The sequence below is a fragment of the Maniola jurtina genome, chromosome 23 (assembly GCF_905333055.1).
Source record: "Maniola jurtina chromosome 23, ilManJurt1.1, whole genome shotgun sequence".
Lineage (NCBI taxonomy): Eukaryota > Metazoa > Arthropoda > Insecta > Lepidoptera > Nymphalidae > Maniola > Maniola jurtina.
Genome location: NC_060051.1, coordinates 5335871 through 5356725, shown reverse-complemented (window position 1 = coordinate 5356725; position 20855 = coordinate 5335871). Strand labels below are relative to the sequence as shown.

Here is a 20855-nt window from a genome sequence, read left to right as displayed (position 1 = left end):
TCATAGACGTTATACTAAAAAAAATCCTTGATAAACGAATATAGCTGAGTATCTACCTCTATAGGCGGGCGAGCCGTACTCATCAGCGGAAAGTGCGTATGAGACGTTAGGGCTGACCACCGCGTACGCATAGTCGCTTGGGGTCAGGATATTTGACATGCTTTTCTTTTGCGGCGAGTCTTCCAAACTGAAATTAATAAGAGACGATATTGTAGCTAATTCTATTGTACGCAATCTCTAAAGAAAAATCACAGATCTAAAATGTTTTGTTATCTATGGCGCGACATTTCTATTTAGTTAAATTTAAAAACTGTACAACAAAAGTTTCCGAGTTAAAGTAAACTATGCGTAAATCTGTCGTTGTGAATGGAAAAGGGACGGAAAAGTTTCTGTCCTTTTCTTACTTTAACGAAAACTTACACTAGGGCCCCAGAACTAGCCACATAGGCACTATTATAAACATTTAGTTTAGGACAACAGTGTATATTTGATTTGACCTGCATCTCGTTCCAGCAATACGCGGGACTTCAATTACTTTTATACATGGCATAATATTGTATATCAAATCTTTGAAAAGAGCAACCACTGAGTTTCTTGCTGGTTTTTTTCTACTGCTATAGGCAATAATGCATTGCCCACATGGGGTAGCAATTTACAAATTTGCTGTAAAATCAAATGGAGTGAGAAGAACTTACTCTCTAGAACTATTAACTGTGGTGTTCCCAGAGAGCGGGCTGTTGCCCATATCTCTGGAGTGCGACTTGACATGGTGAGCCCTCGTCTCTGCATGGCGAGACGACTCCTGAAACGAACAACAAAAAAACTTAAAACATAAAAAAGCAAAAAGATTTTTTTAGTTAATATTGAAATACATAGACCACAAAGCCCACATCATGGATCGGAGATTGACTTCAATTTGATCCCTTGCTGTGCCCATGTCATGTTTATATTATCGCGAGTTATTCTTAAACAAGCTTAAGAGACCTGACTGTTTTTAACCGCCGCCGACCCAAAAAGAGGGGGGGTGACATGTGTATCTGTCTGTGGCATCGTAGCTCCTAAACTAATGGACCGATTTTAATTTAGTTTTTTTTTTGTTTGAAAGCTGGCTTGATCGAGTGTTCTTAGCTATAATCCAAGAAAATCGGTTCAGCCGTTTGAAAGTTATCAGTTACTGTAGTCTTTTCTAGTTACTGTAACCTTCCCTTGTCGGGGGTGTTATAAGTTTTTAATTTACACTTGTGTTGCGGACAAACTGAAGCTTCGAGGCCGAGCCTCCTTGCCCGGGCGTGTCTTGTGCTACCTGGAATATATATTTCTGCCCTTTTCAAGTTGACCTAACTGACTAGTACGTGAAGGTTAACTTACATGGTGAGCAGTAGAGGGTGACTGAACCCTCGATCTGATGACGTCATCCGTTATAACTGCCGGATCCCGCAGGTCTGCGGCAGATGGCGACTGACTTCTACTCGACCCCTTGCTGTGCCCGAGTCCTATTTGCAACGTATCCATTGCGGACTATACGATTAGAATTGCCGATGTAAACCTGAAAAAACAAAAACGAAAAATCAGTAATTTTATACCAATTTGGGTTTTTTTTAATTCTAGGTATATTGTGTCTGGTTTGCTCGGCTTCGGTCGTGGGTAGTTACTAACCTATCGGCATGCCGAACTACCGAGAGGTTTAGCTTTCTGGTACAGTTCCGCATTTTTTATTCTATCTATAACCTATTTAACGAAAAACTACTTAAAACGTAGAAATTGCTAAGGTTCGTTTGGTTTACATAGTTACCCTTATATTGAAACACATACTGCACAACTACATAGCGTAGCAATCACTCTCAATAACGAAACAATAGAATAATAGTTATTAAGACCCAAAAAACATTAATTATATTGTTATTTTCTTTAACTTTCCGTTTAACGAAAACTCTTCATAACGCAATAAATCACTCGGTTCCTTCAATTTCGCAATATAGAGTTTACACTGTACTTGCAACTAATATTGCGATAACTTTAATAGCTAATTATTTCGATTGTATAACCGAGTCTTATCAAAGGTCAGTGTTTGTAATGCCTACGAGTGTTAGTTTTTCTCTGATAAACAATAGTATTATGGCGCCATGAACTGAGTAACAGCGTTAATATTATTCTATTAACATTTTTAGCATATAAAAAGGCCTTGGAAACAATTCAGTGATTAGGTACCTCATTAAACGGTAACCTAGCTAGGGTATTTATTTCTGGACTGTATATAGTACAAAAACGTTAATTTATCTACCTTTGGCTAGGTACAATGACTTCCAGGTACAGAAGGAGACACAATAGAGTGCAATTTAGCCGCTGCGTTTCTATAATTTATATTCACCTGCAAAACGCCTCTCTTTTTTTTTAAACTAGCGCTTGGCTGCAATCGGACCTGCTGGCAAGTGATGAATGATGATACAGCCTAATATGGAGCGTACTTGCCTTAAAGATGCCTATTCACTCTTGACTTGAAGGTACTTATATTAAAAGTGGAGGAGCAAACTGATGCCGGAAGGGTGTTCTATATCCTAGCAGTTCGAATAAGAAACGAGGAGGCAAATAGCTTCGTACGTGTTCGTGGAATTTCGACTAAGTAGAGGTGTAGACTGCCGACCGCCCTTCTTATCTCTCTCGAAAGAGATAGAGTTACGCGAGTGCCGTCGAGGGGTGCGCCACCGTAGATATGTTTATCGAGTCACGTGACCAAGTCAGCTCACCCTTATAGGACTTCCTATAAACATAAAACGGCGCGCATTATACCGGCATATTAATCACAAATTGGACTGCAATCATCAGAACGCTATTAACATACTATATTATGGTATTGCTGCGCAAATCATTTGTCTGTCATTAGTCAATCACGCCGCGTATGTGGTGCATACTAAAACTTTATGCTAAAATGCATTGGTCGTCTAACTTTCCCAATGTCAAACTCCCTAGAAGGAGCGCGACCGAGAAGTTTCCGAATTGATTTCATTCATTATATGTTGCGGAAAGAAAACTTGTATTTCTACTAGTTTTTCTTGCATGGTCATACTCGTTGGGAGTACTTATCATTGGAATACCAATATCTGTTTTGAATTGACCAGATTTTTCCGATTCAAATTAACTTTTACGTTGTAATATTTAATAGTTAGTCAATTGGATCCAGCTAGTAAAGGCAGCAGAGCTCTCTCTTCTTTATATCACCTACTGATAATGTTAAACATGCAGGAAAAGCCAGCCACCAAGCAAGCCACACGCACCACCACCACGCAGCGCCACACAAATCCCAACACCACTCGACGCACGTTCTCTCCGACACTGGAGCATCCTCAGAAGATGTAGACCTTGCAATGCCTAATTGCAAAGTACCTTGACCAGAGGTATTTATTAAGAGGTACCTAATTATGAGCTTATGTAAGACTAGCTGATGCCCACAACTTCATTCGCGTGGATTTAGGTTAACCAAACTCCAGTGGGAACTCTTTGATTTTCCGGAGTATAAAGTAGCCTGTTACTCTCCAGTAACTATACTCATGCAAAAAATCACGTCAATCCGTTGCTCCGTTGCGACGTGGATGAAGGACAAACCATTTGTTGGTTTGTCCTTCAAACACACTTTCACATTTAAAATATTAGTACTGAAATATGGGTAGTCATGTTATAACTTAGTATGTACGACCCTTAGCCCATCAGAGGAACTAAACCTATACCTACGTAGATTTCTTCTTTGATCTATAGAGCGTGCGAAGTGAATGAAAATAAAAGAATTTTTAGAACTCCATCTAGATTCTAGAATCTAGAATGTTTGATAACCAAATCAGAAATGAAGAAGCTATAAAAGTCGATAGCAGGTATTATCGGCGAGACACAATAGGCGGCTAGCGATATGAATTATCGTTTAAATCCGATTTAAGGTATCCAATGTAGGTCAATAATAGTGGACAATTCTTTTGTATGGCGCCGATATAGGTATTTTACTGATTCTATGGAGGGCATAGACCGTACAGAGGGCAAGCGAAAGCGAAGTTATCTTTAATGTATTTTTTAGTGATCAATATAAAAGCACCCATACATTTTTAGGGTCCCGTACCCCAAGGGTGCCAACGGGACCCTATTACTAAAGCTTTGCTGTCCGTCCGTCTGTCTGTCAGTGGGCTGTATCTAGTGAACCGTAGTAGGTAGAGACTAGAAAGTTGAAATTTTCACAGAATGTATATTTTTATTGCCGCTATAACAATAAATTATAAAAATAACTTAAATCAGCAAGGTATAGTTAGAATAATTTTATGCTCATGAATATCCTAGCTGTTTCTTGATGTAAAATAGCAATGAATAGATACCTATCTATTCCCCCTAGTTCTAGTTTCCCCGGATGACTAGAAATCTAGTGCGCATAATACGAGCCCTAAGGTAATAAATTCTGCAGTTGACACACCCACCTTCACAGTAAGAAATTTCTAGAACCGTTTTACTTGAACTTAGTGTCTAGGTATGAGAAATAACAATATTTTCTTCGTTGTTATGGAAAAACTTTATAAATTGAGGGGAAACTAGAAAGATGATAAATACATAAGTTGTTTTTTATTCCCTCGTAACAAAAATAGTATGTAAGAATAAAATCATGAATAAAATATAATTTTCTTAGCGAAAGTATAAGATTCGACGCATATGTGATTGTGTTATGTGTTATGAGTGACGCAAGATCCGTATAGTGTGGAGTAAAACGAGGCATGTCGTCTTTTTTTATATCAACGTAAGATTAGCTTTATTTACTTTGACTTACGCTTGGCTAACGGAAACAAACACTGCTTCAAAGGGAAAATAATAAAAAGAAATGAGTGGGCTGACGTTATGCTAAGGTAAATAAAGCTTAGTTTGAGTTAACAAAAATAAAACGCATCTGTAACTCCACTCCGCAAGTGTGCGTTGCTCTTAAGGCCCACAAAGCACAACGGCCACTGCAGCGACGTGTGATACAATCTGCACCACAGGTTTAAACGGACGCGTACGAATTGCACAAAGACAAAAAGACGAAAAATTGAATAGCAGATAAACTTCCATTTGGCTACTGGCCCGAGAGCCCGTAGGGGATTTTAAAGACGTGTTTTATAAAATCTGAAAGTTTTCCTTTTTTTTATACTTAACTGAGTTTTTCTTTTAACTTGTTTTTCTTTAAGCTGGGCTCTTCTTTTAACTGGGCTTTCTTTAAACTGCACTTTCTTTTATTTGTTTTACTGTGTTTTCCTATATTCGTGCCCGCGCAACTGGCGCCGTGGTCTCGACTTCAACTCTCCCAATTTGCCTTGAATCGAAAAAAACCGGCCAAGTACGACTAAGACTACTCGCACACCGAGGGTTCCGTATTCGGGTATTTTTTCCAACATTTTGCACGATAAATTAAGAACTATTATGTATCCAAATAAATAAAAATCTGTTTTAGAATGTACAAGTAACTCCCTTTCATGTGATACCCCATTTAGAATAGTTATCTTACTTTGGAAATTGAAAATATGTACTAATAATTTCTTCATGAACACATTTCAATTTTTATTGTGGTTTAACCACAAATTCACGGTTTTCGGATTTTTCCCTTTACTTGTGCTATAAGACCTACCTATCTGCCCATGATTCTAGGTCAACGGGAAGTACCCTATAGGTTTTCTTGACAGACACGACAGACTAACAGACAGACAGCAAAGTGATCCTATGAGGGTTCCGTTTTTCCTTTTGAGGTACGAAACCCTAAAAATGACCAAGTTTCAATAACTACAATACGTGATAGTTCTTCTCTCTGGGCTGGTTTCCGCACTTAAACGTTTCCGTCTGTTGTGCGTCGTACGTGATAGTTATTACACTTTACAGAACATTGACATAATACGTATATTTGCGTATTTGGTTACGAAAGCGTACGTATATATGCGCCTTGGCTAGTGACCAAATTGTGGCACTAGATACATTTGAAACGCATATAATTCCTTGCACTGCATGATTATGATAGCGTCGGATTGACGTAGAACATACCTCACAAGTATTGCTTTGCTATGCATGTTCATATTTTATAATATATTTTTAGAGAAAAGCGTCTGAAGTCTGAACCAATGCACACAATGTACAGATAATAACAATTTATTATACAATTTTGCGCGGTTCGCCTAAATAGATAATGTAGCTAATTCTGTCCTGTCCTAGGTCTAATTGTTATCCCTGTCATAAAAAAATGTTACGAGGTAACATTAATTTTGACAGGGATAACAATTCCTTACCTTGCGGAAAAGGATAGCATTAGATGTAAACGTGTCAATTTATTATAGTTTAGGGATTGTGAAGTCAAGTCAAAGTTTTTTTTTTTTTTCAAAATCAAATGAAATGTTTGAAATGTTTTTCCTCCGAGTTTCATCTTTACTACTTTTTTTAACTTTTGCCTATTTATTTAAACCTATTGTCGACCGTCAGTGATTGACGTTATTTATGATTTAAAATTAATTCAGATCTGATTTGGTGGCAAACGGTCGCAGCTACTGAGGGCTATCCTACCGGCATAGCCTCTAGGCTAGACGGTTTAGCGTTCTTAAACTGACTGACTGACAGGCAACGCACAGCCTAAACCAGTGGACCTATACTTAAGTTTGTAAAAGTTAGATAGGTAAAGGGAGATACTTAGCTTTGAAAGGAGCAATTGTGATTTGATAAAAGACCTCTTAAGGGATGAAAGGTGGCATGTCAAAGGTCACTAAGCCCTCGACCTGAGAGCTTAGGGTGCGGTGGTGCTTATCGCCCCGCATATTTCGACCCTTTTATCTTATTCGCTTAGACATACTAGAGTAGATACCTTCATGCCGCTCAGTGTCAGAGTGAACTAGAGTGCGGGAACTCTAGTATTATTATAAATCCAAAAGTGTGTTTGTTTGTTATTTAGTTGGTTTATCCTTCAATCACGTCGCAACGGAATGATGTGATTTTTGCATGGGTAATGGGTAAAGACCTGGAGGGAATCAAAGAGTTCCCACGGGATATTAACCTAACCTAACCTAAATCCATGAGAACGAATTCGCGGAAATCAGCTAGTCAAACATATTTCGTATTCTTGATGTAGATACTATTGACAAGAGTGGCTTCAATAGAGTGGACAATCAAACTCAAATAACTTTTTTATTAGGTACTTGAGCTAGGGAATACTATAATCTCTTTTTATTACTTTTCAGCTCATTGTACGCTCCCAAGATCACAACCCCTAGTAGGCACCTATTAGGCCATTCAACAAAAGCTCAGCTAAGACACCGTGAAAGGCGATCAAAAATAATCTGCTAATTATACTATTTCAGCACAGTCTTTAGAGTTCAGGCATAAAGGTCAACGTAATCTTGCTGATAATAGAAATAGGTTAAAATATCAGTATGTTTAGTTTTTTCTAGGTTTATATTATTTGTGATAATAATGTTGTAAGTACACCGTAAAGTTTAAACAGAGACACAAAGCAATTGACCCTTTATTGTTTGCTAAAACAACAATTAAATTACAAAGAAATAAAAATATAGGTAGCTTAAATACAAGTTAAATGCATCACAGAAATGGTATTAGGTATATGTGACTATTCAAAAGAACTTCTTTCATCTCTTTCGTCTTTCTTTATGAAATCTATCTACTATGTAGTTCGAGTTTTAAAGCAAAGGCACAAAGTTACAAAGATAACATGAAGTATTTTTATCTAGATTTTCTCAGAGTTGTCATGTATTAGAAGTTAGAACTCGTAGTATCTAGACTAAAGAATATTTTAAGCAACTATAAAACTAATAATATACATATGTCTGCGAGTTGCCAGATTTCCGTAAAAATATCTAGTTTATAAGTTACATGGGTTCAACGATTTGTATGTAAATTCCTAGATGTCTTTAGGATTTCATTGAGTTTAATAGGGTCTTGGACTGTATAGTAATAAAATGATGTGAAGGTTTGTATAGCGGTAGTTTATGGGTCTGCAAATGTGGCTACAATTCTTTATTAAACGTATTAATTAAACAAAAATCATTATTGTTATTTATTTTTAACATATTAATTAATAATACTAATTAACGCCATGCTGTACAGAAGGCGATCAATGACGTCACAAGGCGATAAGCGACAAATATTTTTCAATTTTTTAACATATAAATGGAGTAATTTCTGCCGGAAAATATAGACCCCATTGGTTAATATTCAAAAGAGGACCAAACTACGCTTCTATAGAACACTCTAAGAATACATTTCTCTTAATGGGAAAAGTTTGGATCCACGACCTTGCGATTTGCGAATTTCATGATACCAATGATACCCTCCCAAACTTATTGAGGTCATTGAGCTCCAATATGACAGGAAATTGCTTCAAGAGTCCTAGCAAGTTAATTAAGTCGACAAAATTAAGACACTGTGAGTAGGTACGTATTTCAAGCCATTGTTCCATGTAAAGATTTAATTGGTATCCACAGGAAATTATTAACGAGAGGCAATGACTCACTTCACTGCAAACGTCTGTACGATGCATTAAAAGGTTGCTATACATATAGTCGGCCCGGCAAAGCCGACAGACAGAATCGGATATATTAGGCTAGGCGCACACGGGTGGTTACATAATCAGCGGTAAAATAGCCGCCTTGGTACATCATACTATCATATCAGTGCGTGCAAAAGCTGCAATTTCAACGTATAATTTTGAATGATAAATCGAGGCAACTATTTTAACGGTTATTAAACCGCCCATGCGCGCCTAGATTCATGCGGGTGAGTTTTCAACATAAAAGTCGCTTGCATAGCTGCACATACACATACTCGGTTCGGCTTTAAATGGCACAGCTGGGCGAAGAATCAAACGAAGATGCGTTAAGGCTAGGCGCGTACGGGCGGTTAACTGACCGTCTGTTCAAATAACCACCTCAATTTATCATACAAATTGTACGTTAAATATGGCGCTTGCGCGCACTCTTATACGTTGCCGTATGATGTTTCGAGGCGGCTATTTGACCGCCAGTGGCCAAAGCACTAAACTGAACTCGAATAAACACGGCCGATCGGGCAAGCCAATCGAAAGTAAAAAATGATGTAGAAGTTACATCGAGTCGGTTTAGCGCCGAATTGAATATACCGACCCGACTATGTGTATAGCAATACTAACTCATATCGCTATTCACGAGTGTCAAAGTTCAATCATTCATCGCTTTGATGACTACAAGTACATATCGCGAACTGTAATTCATAATTATCTGTTTTATGTATCATATTATGCTATACATATATATTATATGTATCATTGTGAGTACATAACACAAAATTTTTTTTATTGCAAGATAGGTTGGCACTTGACGACAATCATGCCTGATAAAAAGCAATGAATGATAAGGTCTAGGTTGGACCGCGCTTGCCTATAGAAGATGCCTATTCTCTCTTGCCTTGAAGGTCTGTAGACTGTACTACATATTATCAGTGTCTCAGTTCATATTGGAATTTTTAACAGTGTCTTCTTATTACACTAAAGCAATGAGTCACTGGGGTCCCAATGTGCTGAAATGGCGACCTCGCACCGGAAAGCGCAGCGTTGGAAGACCCCCACTAAGTGGACGGGCAACATCAGGCGAATCGCGGAGAGCCGCTGGATTCAGGCGGCGCAAAACATTGGCGTGTGGAAGTCCTTACAAGAGACCTATGTCCAATTGTGGACATCTATCGGTTGTTGTTGATGATGATGATGATGATGAATGAGTCATACGCAGCAGCCGTCGAGATGCATTAACTCATGTCGCGAGTGAGTGAGTGTCAAAGTTCAATCATTCATCGTTTTGAAGATTATAAGGAGTACACGTCACACAATGTTATCTTATTATATCATGAAATGTAATACGTAACAATATAACATGTTATGTATATCATCGTAAATCGTACTGCATGCTAACTATATGTTGTAAGTTGTAACATAAAGAGTCTTATAAAAGTGTTACATAAGAATGACATTAATTTTAATTATTTCATTACTGTGAAAAGCTTTAATTGTAATTAAAATTAATTTTACACACTATACCTAAGTAAGTACAATACCTAACTCTAACCTTACTATAAAATTTCACAAAGGTACCAGGGTAATTTCGAAAATCGAGTATGTAAGTCAGTAATGTCTTTGTACGGCTCATTCCGTATAGGTATCCACACCAAAACAGGCATATACGTTTCTGAGTACTCTAATGTATAAGGTACCTACCTACTCAGAAACGTATATAATATGTCCATCTATCCACCCCGGATAGCGAATTTGTAAGTAAGCAAATCACACTAATCACACTAATATTATAAAGGCGAAAGTTAGTGTGTATCTGTCTGTGTGTGTGTGTGTGTGTGTGTGTGTGTGTGTGTGTGCGTTCGTGCGTGCGTGCGTGCGTGCGTGTGTGTGTATGTTGGTTACCCTTCACGCAAAGACTACTTGACGGATTTGGCTGAAATTTGGAATGGAGATACATAATATCCTGGATTAGCACACAGGCTACTTTTTATCTTGGGAAATCAAAAAGTTCCCACGGGATTTCGAAAAACCTAAATCCACGCGGGCGAAGTCGCGGACATCGGCTAGTTATTTATTATTTAGTCCGGGTTGGCTGTTGTAGGGTGGATAAATGGAATAAGCCGCTTTTTCCACTTTAAAATGATTTTCTAGGGTGAATAACCAACTTATGGCCGAAGCCTAAAAAATTTTGATACCGTAGTCACACAGTCTAATCTTAGATTTTTTTATAGTAATAAAAACACGGACTAAATAAATGGCTGTTATCTAATAAATAAACTATCCAATAGTGTTTTGGGATCAGTACAATATATAAAGCTTTGACGATATCAATAAATAAATAATTCACTCACTCTATTTTTGCACCGACGCGGTTCCATTGTACTAGGTATTACTACACAGTGGTATGTGTGATAAAAACGTATTTGCCACTATATTAATATAGCACTTATGTTACATGCATTAGAGATTATTTTCCTTTAATTTCTGTCGGTTAACAATCGTGTAACATACATAGAAATAAAACACTTATGATTGATACTATATGTATTATTTTCCTTTAAACGGTATCAGTTAGCAATCGTTTAGCGGTTGTTGTACACGGTTCACGGCAGAAGGTTGGGGTCAAAATGGCAACAGACAATGTGGGTCATAATTATAGACATTTACATAAAGGAGAGAGGCTATTGGCAAAATATTTTCTCAACAATTTGTAGCCGAACGTAGGAGTAAGAAGTTGAAGCTCTATTAACTCTTTACTATCGTCACGTATCGTCGTCTATAGTTTTTTTTTTTAATTTACAGACTAGCGCTTGTCTGCAATCAAACCTGCTGACAAGTGATGATAAAGTGCAGCCTAAGGTAGAACAAGCTTGCCTAGAAGATACATATTTGGTCTAACTACACTGGTGTGCGATGGTGTTGGTGGATGGTGTGTTGAACTTGCGATTCACTTCTCCATTTTTTGTATCACCTATCACCATCACATTAATTTATTTGATCAATTATACATTTTTGAAACATTGTTCTCAAATAGCCGCTCTACTCTTAAGTAAATCTCTTTAATCAGACCCGAATGTTCAGTCTCCTGGGAAATTGTTTGCTAATGCCTGTACGAAGAGGAACATAATTGGTTTCATTAGAATAAATTGTACTTTTGTGTCCTTTCTTAAGCGTTTGAGCCTTCAAAACGGATCATAAGTATCTTCAGCAAGTTTTAATTTTTTGGACTTTTCTATGTATCTATCCAGTTCGTGCTGGTCACTAGTTATTGAAATAGGATAAAATTTTGACTGAAGGTTGATTTGTATTACAATAACTACTCTACCCCTTCTAACGCTGGGTTTAAGGCCTCATTTACACGAGAGATTTTTTAACGTCCGTTAAAAAAGCGTTGACATGTGAACAGAACAGATTGTAGTTACTTGGAAATACGTTTGGCGCTTTTTAACGGACTTAAAAAAGCTCTCATGTAAGTGAGGCCTAAGCTTTCTTGTAAAACCAGTACGAAATACCTGTTTGACTTCACGAAGGCATTATGATTTTTTTTAAATATAGACTGTTAATAGAAATTTAAGTCGGGCGTTTTGAATTAAAAAGGCTCGGATCAAATGTTGCGCATGTTACCTGCGCCGAATGGGCGGCAAAGAAATTTCGTGAATGTTTTCCGTTTTATCGTCAGATTCCGCATTTTGAAAAGAGAATCCGTTTTTCGAAATCGGTTGAAAATTTACTAACACTAACTTAAACAAATGCCCGTCCATTACAATGTTAACGACATCGCCAGCGCCAGAAGCTGTTTTCAAGGGAGATATACTCGTAAGTTAGGGCTTCATCATACAGAACGCGTAGATACAAAGCGCGGGCCAAGGCGGCAATAACGTCGCGTACTTTGGACGTTAAACAGGCTAGACTAGACGATTGAATGTATACCCGCGATAGCACGAGTGACGTGCGGGTATGCGGGACGTCCCCACTCCGATTGATATTTCGACCTGTCGCATACTAAACGTACCATCATTGTCAAACATTCACGTACAATAACAAATCTGTATTTTTTAGACGTAGCGTCAGAGGATTGCGTACTTCTAGTGTCGCTCTGTGTGACAGGTTCAAACTTTAATCATAATCATGGTCAACCGACAGACGTCCATTTGCTGGTCATAGGTCTTTTGTAGGGACTTCCACATGCCACAGTCTTGCGCCGCGCCGCCTTAATCCAGCGGCTCCCTGCGACTTGTTTGATGTTTATTCACCTAAAGAAGGGCTTCTAACAGTGCGCTTTCTGGTGCAAGGTCACCATTCCAGCACCTTGGAACCCCATAGTTTTTGATTTTTCAAACTTGAATAGTATAACACAAAGCAACGCTATAGCGCTGCGCTACGCGATGCTATTGTGTCTTGACGCGCGCTGTTACGCGTTTTGTTTGACAAAGGCTTTACGCCGGGCCGTAGTGGAGTGGCAATAAAGATTTGGCACGAGTATTATAATGTCATTTTGCGAAGTTTCATATTCATGGCTGCGCTTTCTGTTTGGGTAGACGAAAAATTTGGGCAATGGTTATATGTAAGTTTTTACTGTATTTTTTGTGCAAAAATATGTCGACAGTTCCGCTAGAGGCTCCTTTTCATGAAGCGATATGTCGTCCATATTAATATTATAAATTTGAATGTATGTCTGTCTGTCTGGTACCTCTTCACGGCCTAACCATTTAATCGATTTTGACATTTGGTACAGAGATAGCTTGCATCCCGGAGACGAAGACTTATAGTCCAAAGCGAAACGCATCGTGATTGGCTTGGGGCTTTTTTCTTGGCGATCCTCTGAAATGTTGAGAGCGCCTAAAAGGCCCTTCCTTGGCTTCTGCCTGAGAATTTTTAGTCCATCCTGGGAGTACCTATCTGAATTATAAATTTGAATGTTTAAATTTCAAAAAAATTAAGTCTCGAAAGTAGAAAACATAAGCGAAAAGTTAATTTGAATAAGTATAAAAATCTTTCTATGTATTTCTAGCTACAAGTTAGAAGGGTTTCTACTATATTTCTCTCGTCTACTTCTACTCTTTTCAACAATAAAACCTGATGGTAAATAAATCTAACCCCCCTAACTCCAAGAGCATAGTCAGACCTGAGCTAATTAAAAAAAAATCTCTTCCAAAATTGTCACAAACACAAAACATTATTCATATGAAGAGGCAGTCAAATAATAATTGTTGAAATATTTAAATCAGGTTTACATTGAAACCTTGTCTAAAGCGGTTAAACCGAGTAACAAGTTGTGACACAGAAATTTAATCGACCGTAGCTAATATATGAGTATGAGTTTACATCTGATCGCATAACATTTTAATATTGTGGTTTATTTAACAAACAACTCTACTTTGAAACCATAAAGTTGCATCTGTAACAGAAGTCTTAACATCGTCTTTGGATCTAACTCTCGAGGTCTCCTAAGAAAACGTTAGTGTGGACGTCGAAGACCGACAGACCTGAGAAATAAGAGTGCTCTCCATGGTCGCTTTAAGTCGAGCGTAAGGGCATGCTATTGCAATCAACAATAATTACGAACGGGACATACCTACTTATGGTGGATGCGACGGGTCTGCCCGCGAAATTCAAATGTAATTTGGTTTTTCGCAATTTGTAAACGAATACGGTAAAGTAATTTATAATATATTATATATAATGAAAATAAAAATTAGTCTATACTAGAGCTAATTTCTTAAACAAGACCCTTTCAAGTAAAGATTTTTGTATAAACCTGTGAAGATCATACTGCCATTGGCGCAATTAAAATGCCATAAGCCTACGTTGTCGTATTAATTTACAAATTGCACAAAACCAAATTAAATTTGAATTTCGCGGGCAGACCCGTCGCATGCCCCCTTAAGAGCGAGATGCTTGAACACGAATCAACGTTTGGTATTACGTAATTATTTTTTTTTAATCAAAAACTTTTAATTAAATTATTATTAAGTAAAATTTGCCATAAAGTCAATAGATTTACAATTTTGTAGTTTCTTATGGTTATTTACGCACGAAGTTACCTTAAATTTAGCTTAAAATAGAGGTGTTTCGAGGGTCATAACATTCACTTGGAGAAGCGCGTAAGAAGTGTATCATTAAAAACCGGTCATGCTCGGCCGATGATATCACGTGGAAGGACGTGCCTAAATCTAGCACTATCGATGTTTTATAAGGCTCTAACCTAATTAGTTAATAGATAAGATACCCCTCGGACAGGAGACAAAGTGAGTTGGGACGTAGGTGCCTATTAGGTGTAACCTAGTCTATAATCGAGTGTCTAAAATCTAAATAAAATTATAACCTGAATTCCTATAACGCTATCAAGGCAAAAGCTAAACAGGGTGAAGTGTGGTTTGTATAACGTAGACCATAACTAGGAAAGGATTGTAACTGGGTCTAAAAAACTAACTCCGGCCGGCTCGTAGGCATCCATAATTTGCACTCGCGGAATTCTTAAGAGAAATTGTATTTCCTTATAAAACCATTATGTCGTGTCGTCAATTTTAGTAAGTTACATCGTTTTACAGAACTAATTAAGTACCTATACGCATTTACAAATAGGTACTTACGACTTTTTTATTGTAAGAAGTTAAAGCGCGTTTGCCTGAAGAAGTCAATCCATTCACGCCTTCAAGGTATTCAAAGGCAAGATCGGTATGGGGCAGGAAACAGTTTTTACAATAACAAATGTTCAGTTTTTTTATTCGTTATAGGCAAACGCTTGACCACAATCACACCTGATGGTAAGTGATGATGTAGCCTAAAATGGGACGAGTTTACCCAGAAGACGCCTTTACAACTTCTATCCCTAATCCCTATATTAAATTCTGTGGTCGAACTTGAAACTAAAATGGCCACATTCGCAAACACCGTAATTCACGTCACATATCACTTTGCGTACTGAATCCTGCACAGTCACACAGATTAATAGGTCTGTTATTGCGTTACTCAGCCGCCCCAGGTGGTACATTTGTGTGGCTATAACACAAGAATGAACAAAGACTTTTACTGTTACCTGAACTGTATTTATGCTCTGTTCACATGGAAATGTCCCACTAGGCAATGCTCTTATAAGAGGTTTGTTTGGCTACACTTCATTTCATACTAGGTGCTTTTTAGGGTTCCGTACCTCAAAAGGAAAAACGGAACCCTTATAGGATCACTTTGTTGTCTGTCTGTCTGTCAGGAAACCTATAGGGTACTTCCCGTTGACCTAGAATCATGAAATTTGGCAGGTAAAGAATTGAATACCCTATACAAAAGACAACTATGGTGTAGTGGTATGAAAATACTACGTTTTTTGCTGGCAAAAGTTTGAGTCCTCCTAACTGACCAGATTTCTTACAAAAGCCTTTGCCGGAGTGATATACTAGAGACAAGTTATTAAAAAAAATACCTATTAAATTAAGTCATACTTAACGCACTAGTGCGTTGTGCGCAAAGTGCGTAGCTTGCATTGTGCCTATCCGTAGTTATTAGTTGCACTGTCACATAATTGCGTTCTTCCTGCGAACGCGACTTCCGGAATAAACACGATTACATAAACTATTTTGGACAGATGTAAATTAGATTTATCTCGTTGCGCGAATTTAGAACATTTTCCGTCTGTTTGTTTCTATTTTCGGAATCATACAGCATTACTGATTAGTTCTAATAGTTCATTGTATTCTAGAATAATTGGTGAAATTTTGTTATAAAGGCTTGGGCATACAAAGCGCGTCGGCATCGAAGCATGAAGATAGCAACACGATAGAGCGTCATATTTCAGTTCGATTGCGGAAAATCTGCATGTATCTTTTGGCACAAAGTGACGCTCTATGAGGCGAATGCTTCCAATCTAATCCATCAGCTGTAAGCTTCCACTGCTGGCCATAGACTTTTTCAAGAGTGAAGAACCAAACACGGCATTCTGCTTTCCTTATACATCTGCTCCCCATCACATTCATCAGGTCATTGTTCAAGAGAGCTGGAGGTCGTCTTGCATTTGCCAGTACGTGATCTCCACTCAGAACATGTCTGCCCTATTGGCAGATGATTCGAATCGGCACAAAAAATAACTATCATTTTGTAGGGCACTCTTCTTGCAATGTACTAGTATATTCAGTGGTAAGAATGCCAAAACTAATACATATTATTTACTTAGCTAACTATTACCACTAGCTAACCAGTCCCAAATTAGTTTGGATGGAATTTCCGAAAATCCTTACTTGTGGATCTACATTATAGAGAAAACCTACATGGAAAATCTTAAATTCTATATCCAGCAAGCTATGTTGATATGTCAAACAGGCACTTTCTCTTTTTATATAATACTCTACTAGACGCCTGGGACTTCATCCATGTGGAATAATTTTGAATTCCCAAGAGAGCTTTCCCAGGATAAAAAAATGCCTATATATCCGTCTCCGAGATGCCAGCTATCTCAGTACCAAATTTCGTAAAAATTAGTTAATCTGATTAGCTGTGAAAAGATAAAAGACAGACACATTTTCGCATTTATATTATTAGTATGGATATAGATGTTAATGTTCACTATGTGCAACTAGTATTCATAAAGAAACTAGCTAATGCCCGCGACTTCGTTCGCGTGGATGTAGTTTTTTAAAAATCCCGTGGGAACTCTTTGATTTTCCGGGATAAAAAGTAGCCTATGTGCTAATCCAGAGTATAATCTATCTCCATTCTAAATTTCAGCCCAATCCGTCCAGTAGTTTTTGCGTGAAGGAGTAACAAACATACACACACACACACACACACATACAAACTTTCGGCTTTATAATATTAGTGTGATATAAAAGGAATTTCAGGTTGATTGACTCAATACATCTTATCAACGGTGCGACTTCAAAAAACTGATAATTACTATCTTATCTCATTTCCCAATACAAATACAATAGCAGCTATTTTAGCTGTATGTTGTATCTGGTATAACTTAATAGTCTTTACAAAAATTGTTATCTCTGCATGTATTGCTGAGGGTTACGAATCCATCCATTAATCATAAAGGAAGGTTTTCTAGTGATACAGTGGTACTGATTCTGAGCACAACTAAATTTTAGAGTATTCACATCCTCTTCTTACTAATGTAATATGACAAGGACAGACACAGTTTGACAGTTTTAAATCTAATTTAGAGCTGTCAAACCTCATGACTAGCTGCCAGCTGCGAGCCTATTGTAGCATGCACTATCTATAAATGTAAATTCATGTTCTGTCCTTTTTTAGCAATATTAAAAAGAAAAAGATGCAGATACTATAAATTTAGTTTGGAGAAAGACAACAGAATCTGTGCTATCATATACAGAACCACTAGTCTAATCTGAATGATTGTGGATTGTACAAAACAGATCTCAGCCAGGCTTGTATATGGCCTATGTAAAATCTGCAAACTGTGAAATCTTAGTGTATGACATATGTAAAGCCTGCAAACTGCCATGTTGCAACTTCAGATTGGACTTCTTGTTTTGCCATCACGGTAATATTGTAGTGTGCTTCCAGATCCTTTTGCATGGCTGACTACAAAGGGCTACTTAATAAATGAGTCACAAGGCCTAATCTTCCAATCCAATTATGACAATATGGTTGGAAAATAGTCCATACCATTGCCTGGAAATACATTCACATGATTTTAAGCATTGTCTTTAGTAGTCTTTTGTCACGTGATACTTCCCAGGAGTTAATAAGTAGCCTTCAAGTGTCTAAAATGCAAACAAACTTGGTGCCAAATTTTATCAAGATCAACTCAGGATTAAATTAGGATTTTGAATATACAGAATGGACACCAATTACTTTTTGTCAGCACTTTGTTTTCTTTGTTTGTTGCTGATTTCGTGAGAAAAATAATAAAACTAGTTGTAATTACTTGCAAATTCAATAATGATTGGTAGTGTTTTGATATGTTATACTTCATATGACACATCTAATACATGAGTACTAATACATGCCAATATAATGCTAAAGAATATCAGTAATACTAAGTGCTAAAGAATATCAGTAATACTTTTTGCAATACAATAAATATTAAAAAACAGTCACTTAGGGTTTGGGAGCATTCTAAACCTTAAGTGACCAGTTTTTTATATATAAAGATCTGTTTCAGCATTCTGCATTAGAAAGCAACTTCATTCAGAAGTAAAATAGGCTAATTATGTACATATATCAAACACCTGATCTAAGCTGGGTGGATCAGTTAGTATGGAATAAAAAAGTACAATATACAGGCTAGTCAATTTAAGTCCAGAGAGTTTGTGTACAGTTCAAATTAGCAACATTGTACCTAAACATTTATTAAGAGACAAAACCCTAACTTACAATCAGCCACAAATAGAATGAGGATGTTTATAATCACTCAGCAATAGTTTATACTGCACATTAAACTTGTTTAGCTTACATAACCTTAAGGTTACTTCTTGAATGACTAATAACAGTACAATTTCAGTTTTAATGTACACTCTACCACTAATGCATGACTCAGTGGCTGATCATAAACAAAGATGATGTTAATTTACTTCATTTCATAACAAAACAATAAGAATCTCACTTCCCTACCTACTGGCTATAGTCCAAACATTATGGACTTATTATGTGCCCATAAGTTACTTAGCACAACTGCATACCACATCGGTGCCTAATCACCTTGAGAAATCCACGTTCTTATGCTCTTATATTAGAACTTTATACGTGCTTAATCAATATAATTTACAGTTTGACTTCGAAACATCGAAATGATTGGGTATTATCTTAGTTAAGCTAAGGGAAGTAGTTGCTAGGCATGTAGTTTTTACGCAAATCAAAGTTAATTATATGCCGGAAATACAAAGATTCGTTTCAGCAATCGCAACAAAGTAGTTATAAAAATGACAAAAAGAAATCGCTGCAAAGGAATAATAAAAAGTACACTTACATATTTTTATAACCACTATTTAGTATTCTATCGTTTCAATACACTGGTTTGCTACACAACAGTCTCTGTACATATTTTTTTGCGAAATAAAAATACAATTACCACAATAGTTTCGATTGTAAAAATGACAGAAAACAAGGGAGTGAAAAAAGACGTCTACATCGGATGGATGATGCACTATTCTTCTTTGACAAAATTCAATTTCTGCTCAATAGATGGCGACACCTTCCCATCAACCATAGACAATGCATGTCTTGATGAGAGACCTAAATAAACAAAGTTCAATAAAATTTATTTTTACACTGGTTATTTAATTTTACTGTATTAATTGTTGATCAGTGAATGGAAAATTGTCTACTGTCTTATCAATAAAAAGACTGACTTTTAAAATTCGATTAAAAATTAATTTGTTAACTACGTTAAGATTTAGTAGTGTTGAAATGAAAAAAATACCTACTTTTGATTCAATGGCACTATTTTTGCTAGGTACTCTCGATAACACCTAGATTATGACTTATCTGACAAACAAAAGGTGCACAATTGTACCTAACTACTTTGAATAAATAATTATGAATTTGATTATGTTTATTATCTCAATAAAAGACGGCGATCTTAAAGCAGTTGTTGCGTTTAACATCCATTTTCAAAACAGTTGAAAACAATCCTATGCACACTTTCGCGTTACATTCATCTGAAAAGATCTGGCTTATTTTCAAATCTGCCTCGAGAAATTTTATTTAAAACAATTATATTTCAAGTTTTATTTTAATAATTAGGTACCTACCACGTTTTTATAAAATATGGATTAAAGACTTTAAAACAATTTTATTGATTATTTATTTTTTTGTCTCTACAGCTACTCGGTAAGCTGTTTAAAATCGATATTCAAATCAATAATTTTAAATCCAAACAAACTAGCAAAGAGAGAGACAAAAAACGAGTTTACATTGCATTGTCATTCAGTTCCAATGTTTAAAATTTCATGCATTTAGCTCATCGAGAAGTTAGTTTGAAATCGATTCCAAAATTGTTCTGAGCAGACGATCAAATACACTAACAAACAAATAGGTACAACACAGTAAGCAACATTACATTGTCATCTAGTATTAATCCATGTTTAAAATTGAAGCTTCAAGGTACTTCAAGTTCATTGGGAAGTGAGCTTAAAATCACTTAGTCATACTATACTCCGACTTGACTAAGATGAATATAAAGTCATATTCTTATGTAACTATTGAAATCTATCCTCCCGTTTTAGTTGTAGGCGACACACACAACAAAAATGTAACAAACTATTTCCTGAATACTTAGGTACACATACACACATAGTTATACCTGAAGAACATTATCCTTTTTCTAGTGCAGTCGGATTAAAAAAGAAATGTGAGTGGCAGC

General features: G+C 36.8%; 1 protein-coding gene across 10 annotated transcripts in view; it reads right to left on the bottom strand.

The window, feature by feature from the left end:
• The window catches only part of LOC123877251 (transmembrane and coiled-coil domains protein 2), a 38392-nt gene extending 18731 nt beyond the window's left edge, over positions 1 to 19661 (bottom strand). For 9 of the 10 annotated variants that reach the window (XM_045923812.1, XM_045923813.1, XM_045923815.1 and 6 more), the window contains exons 1-4: positions 19461 to 19660; positions 1369 to 1546; positions 696 to 802; positions 57 to 187 (exon numbers count right to left, since the gene is read on the bottom strand). In XM_045923812.1, the coding sequence (XP_045779768.1) occupies positions 57 to 187; positions 696 to 802; positions 1369 to 1512 (382 nt within the window). In that variant the 5' untranslated portion in view covers positions 1513 to 1546; positions 19461 to 19660. Of the gene's footprint in view, positions 1 to 56; positions 188 to 695; positions 803 to 1368; positions 1547 to 19460 lie in introns of all 10 variants that reach the window. The other variant, XM_045923811.1, reaches the window with a different exon arrangement.
• Positions 19662 to 20855: the final 1194 nt, after the last annotated feature.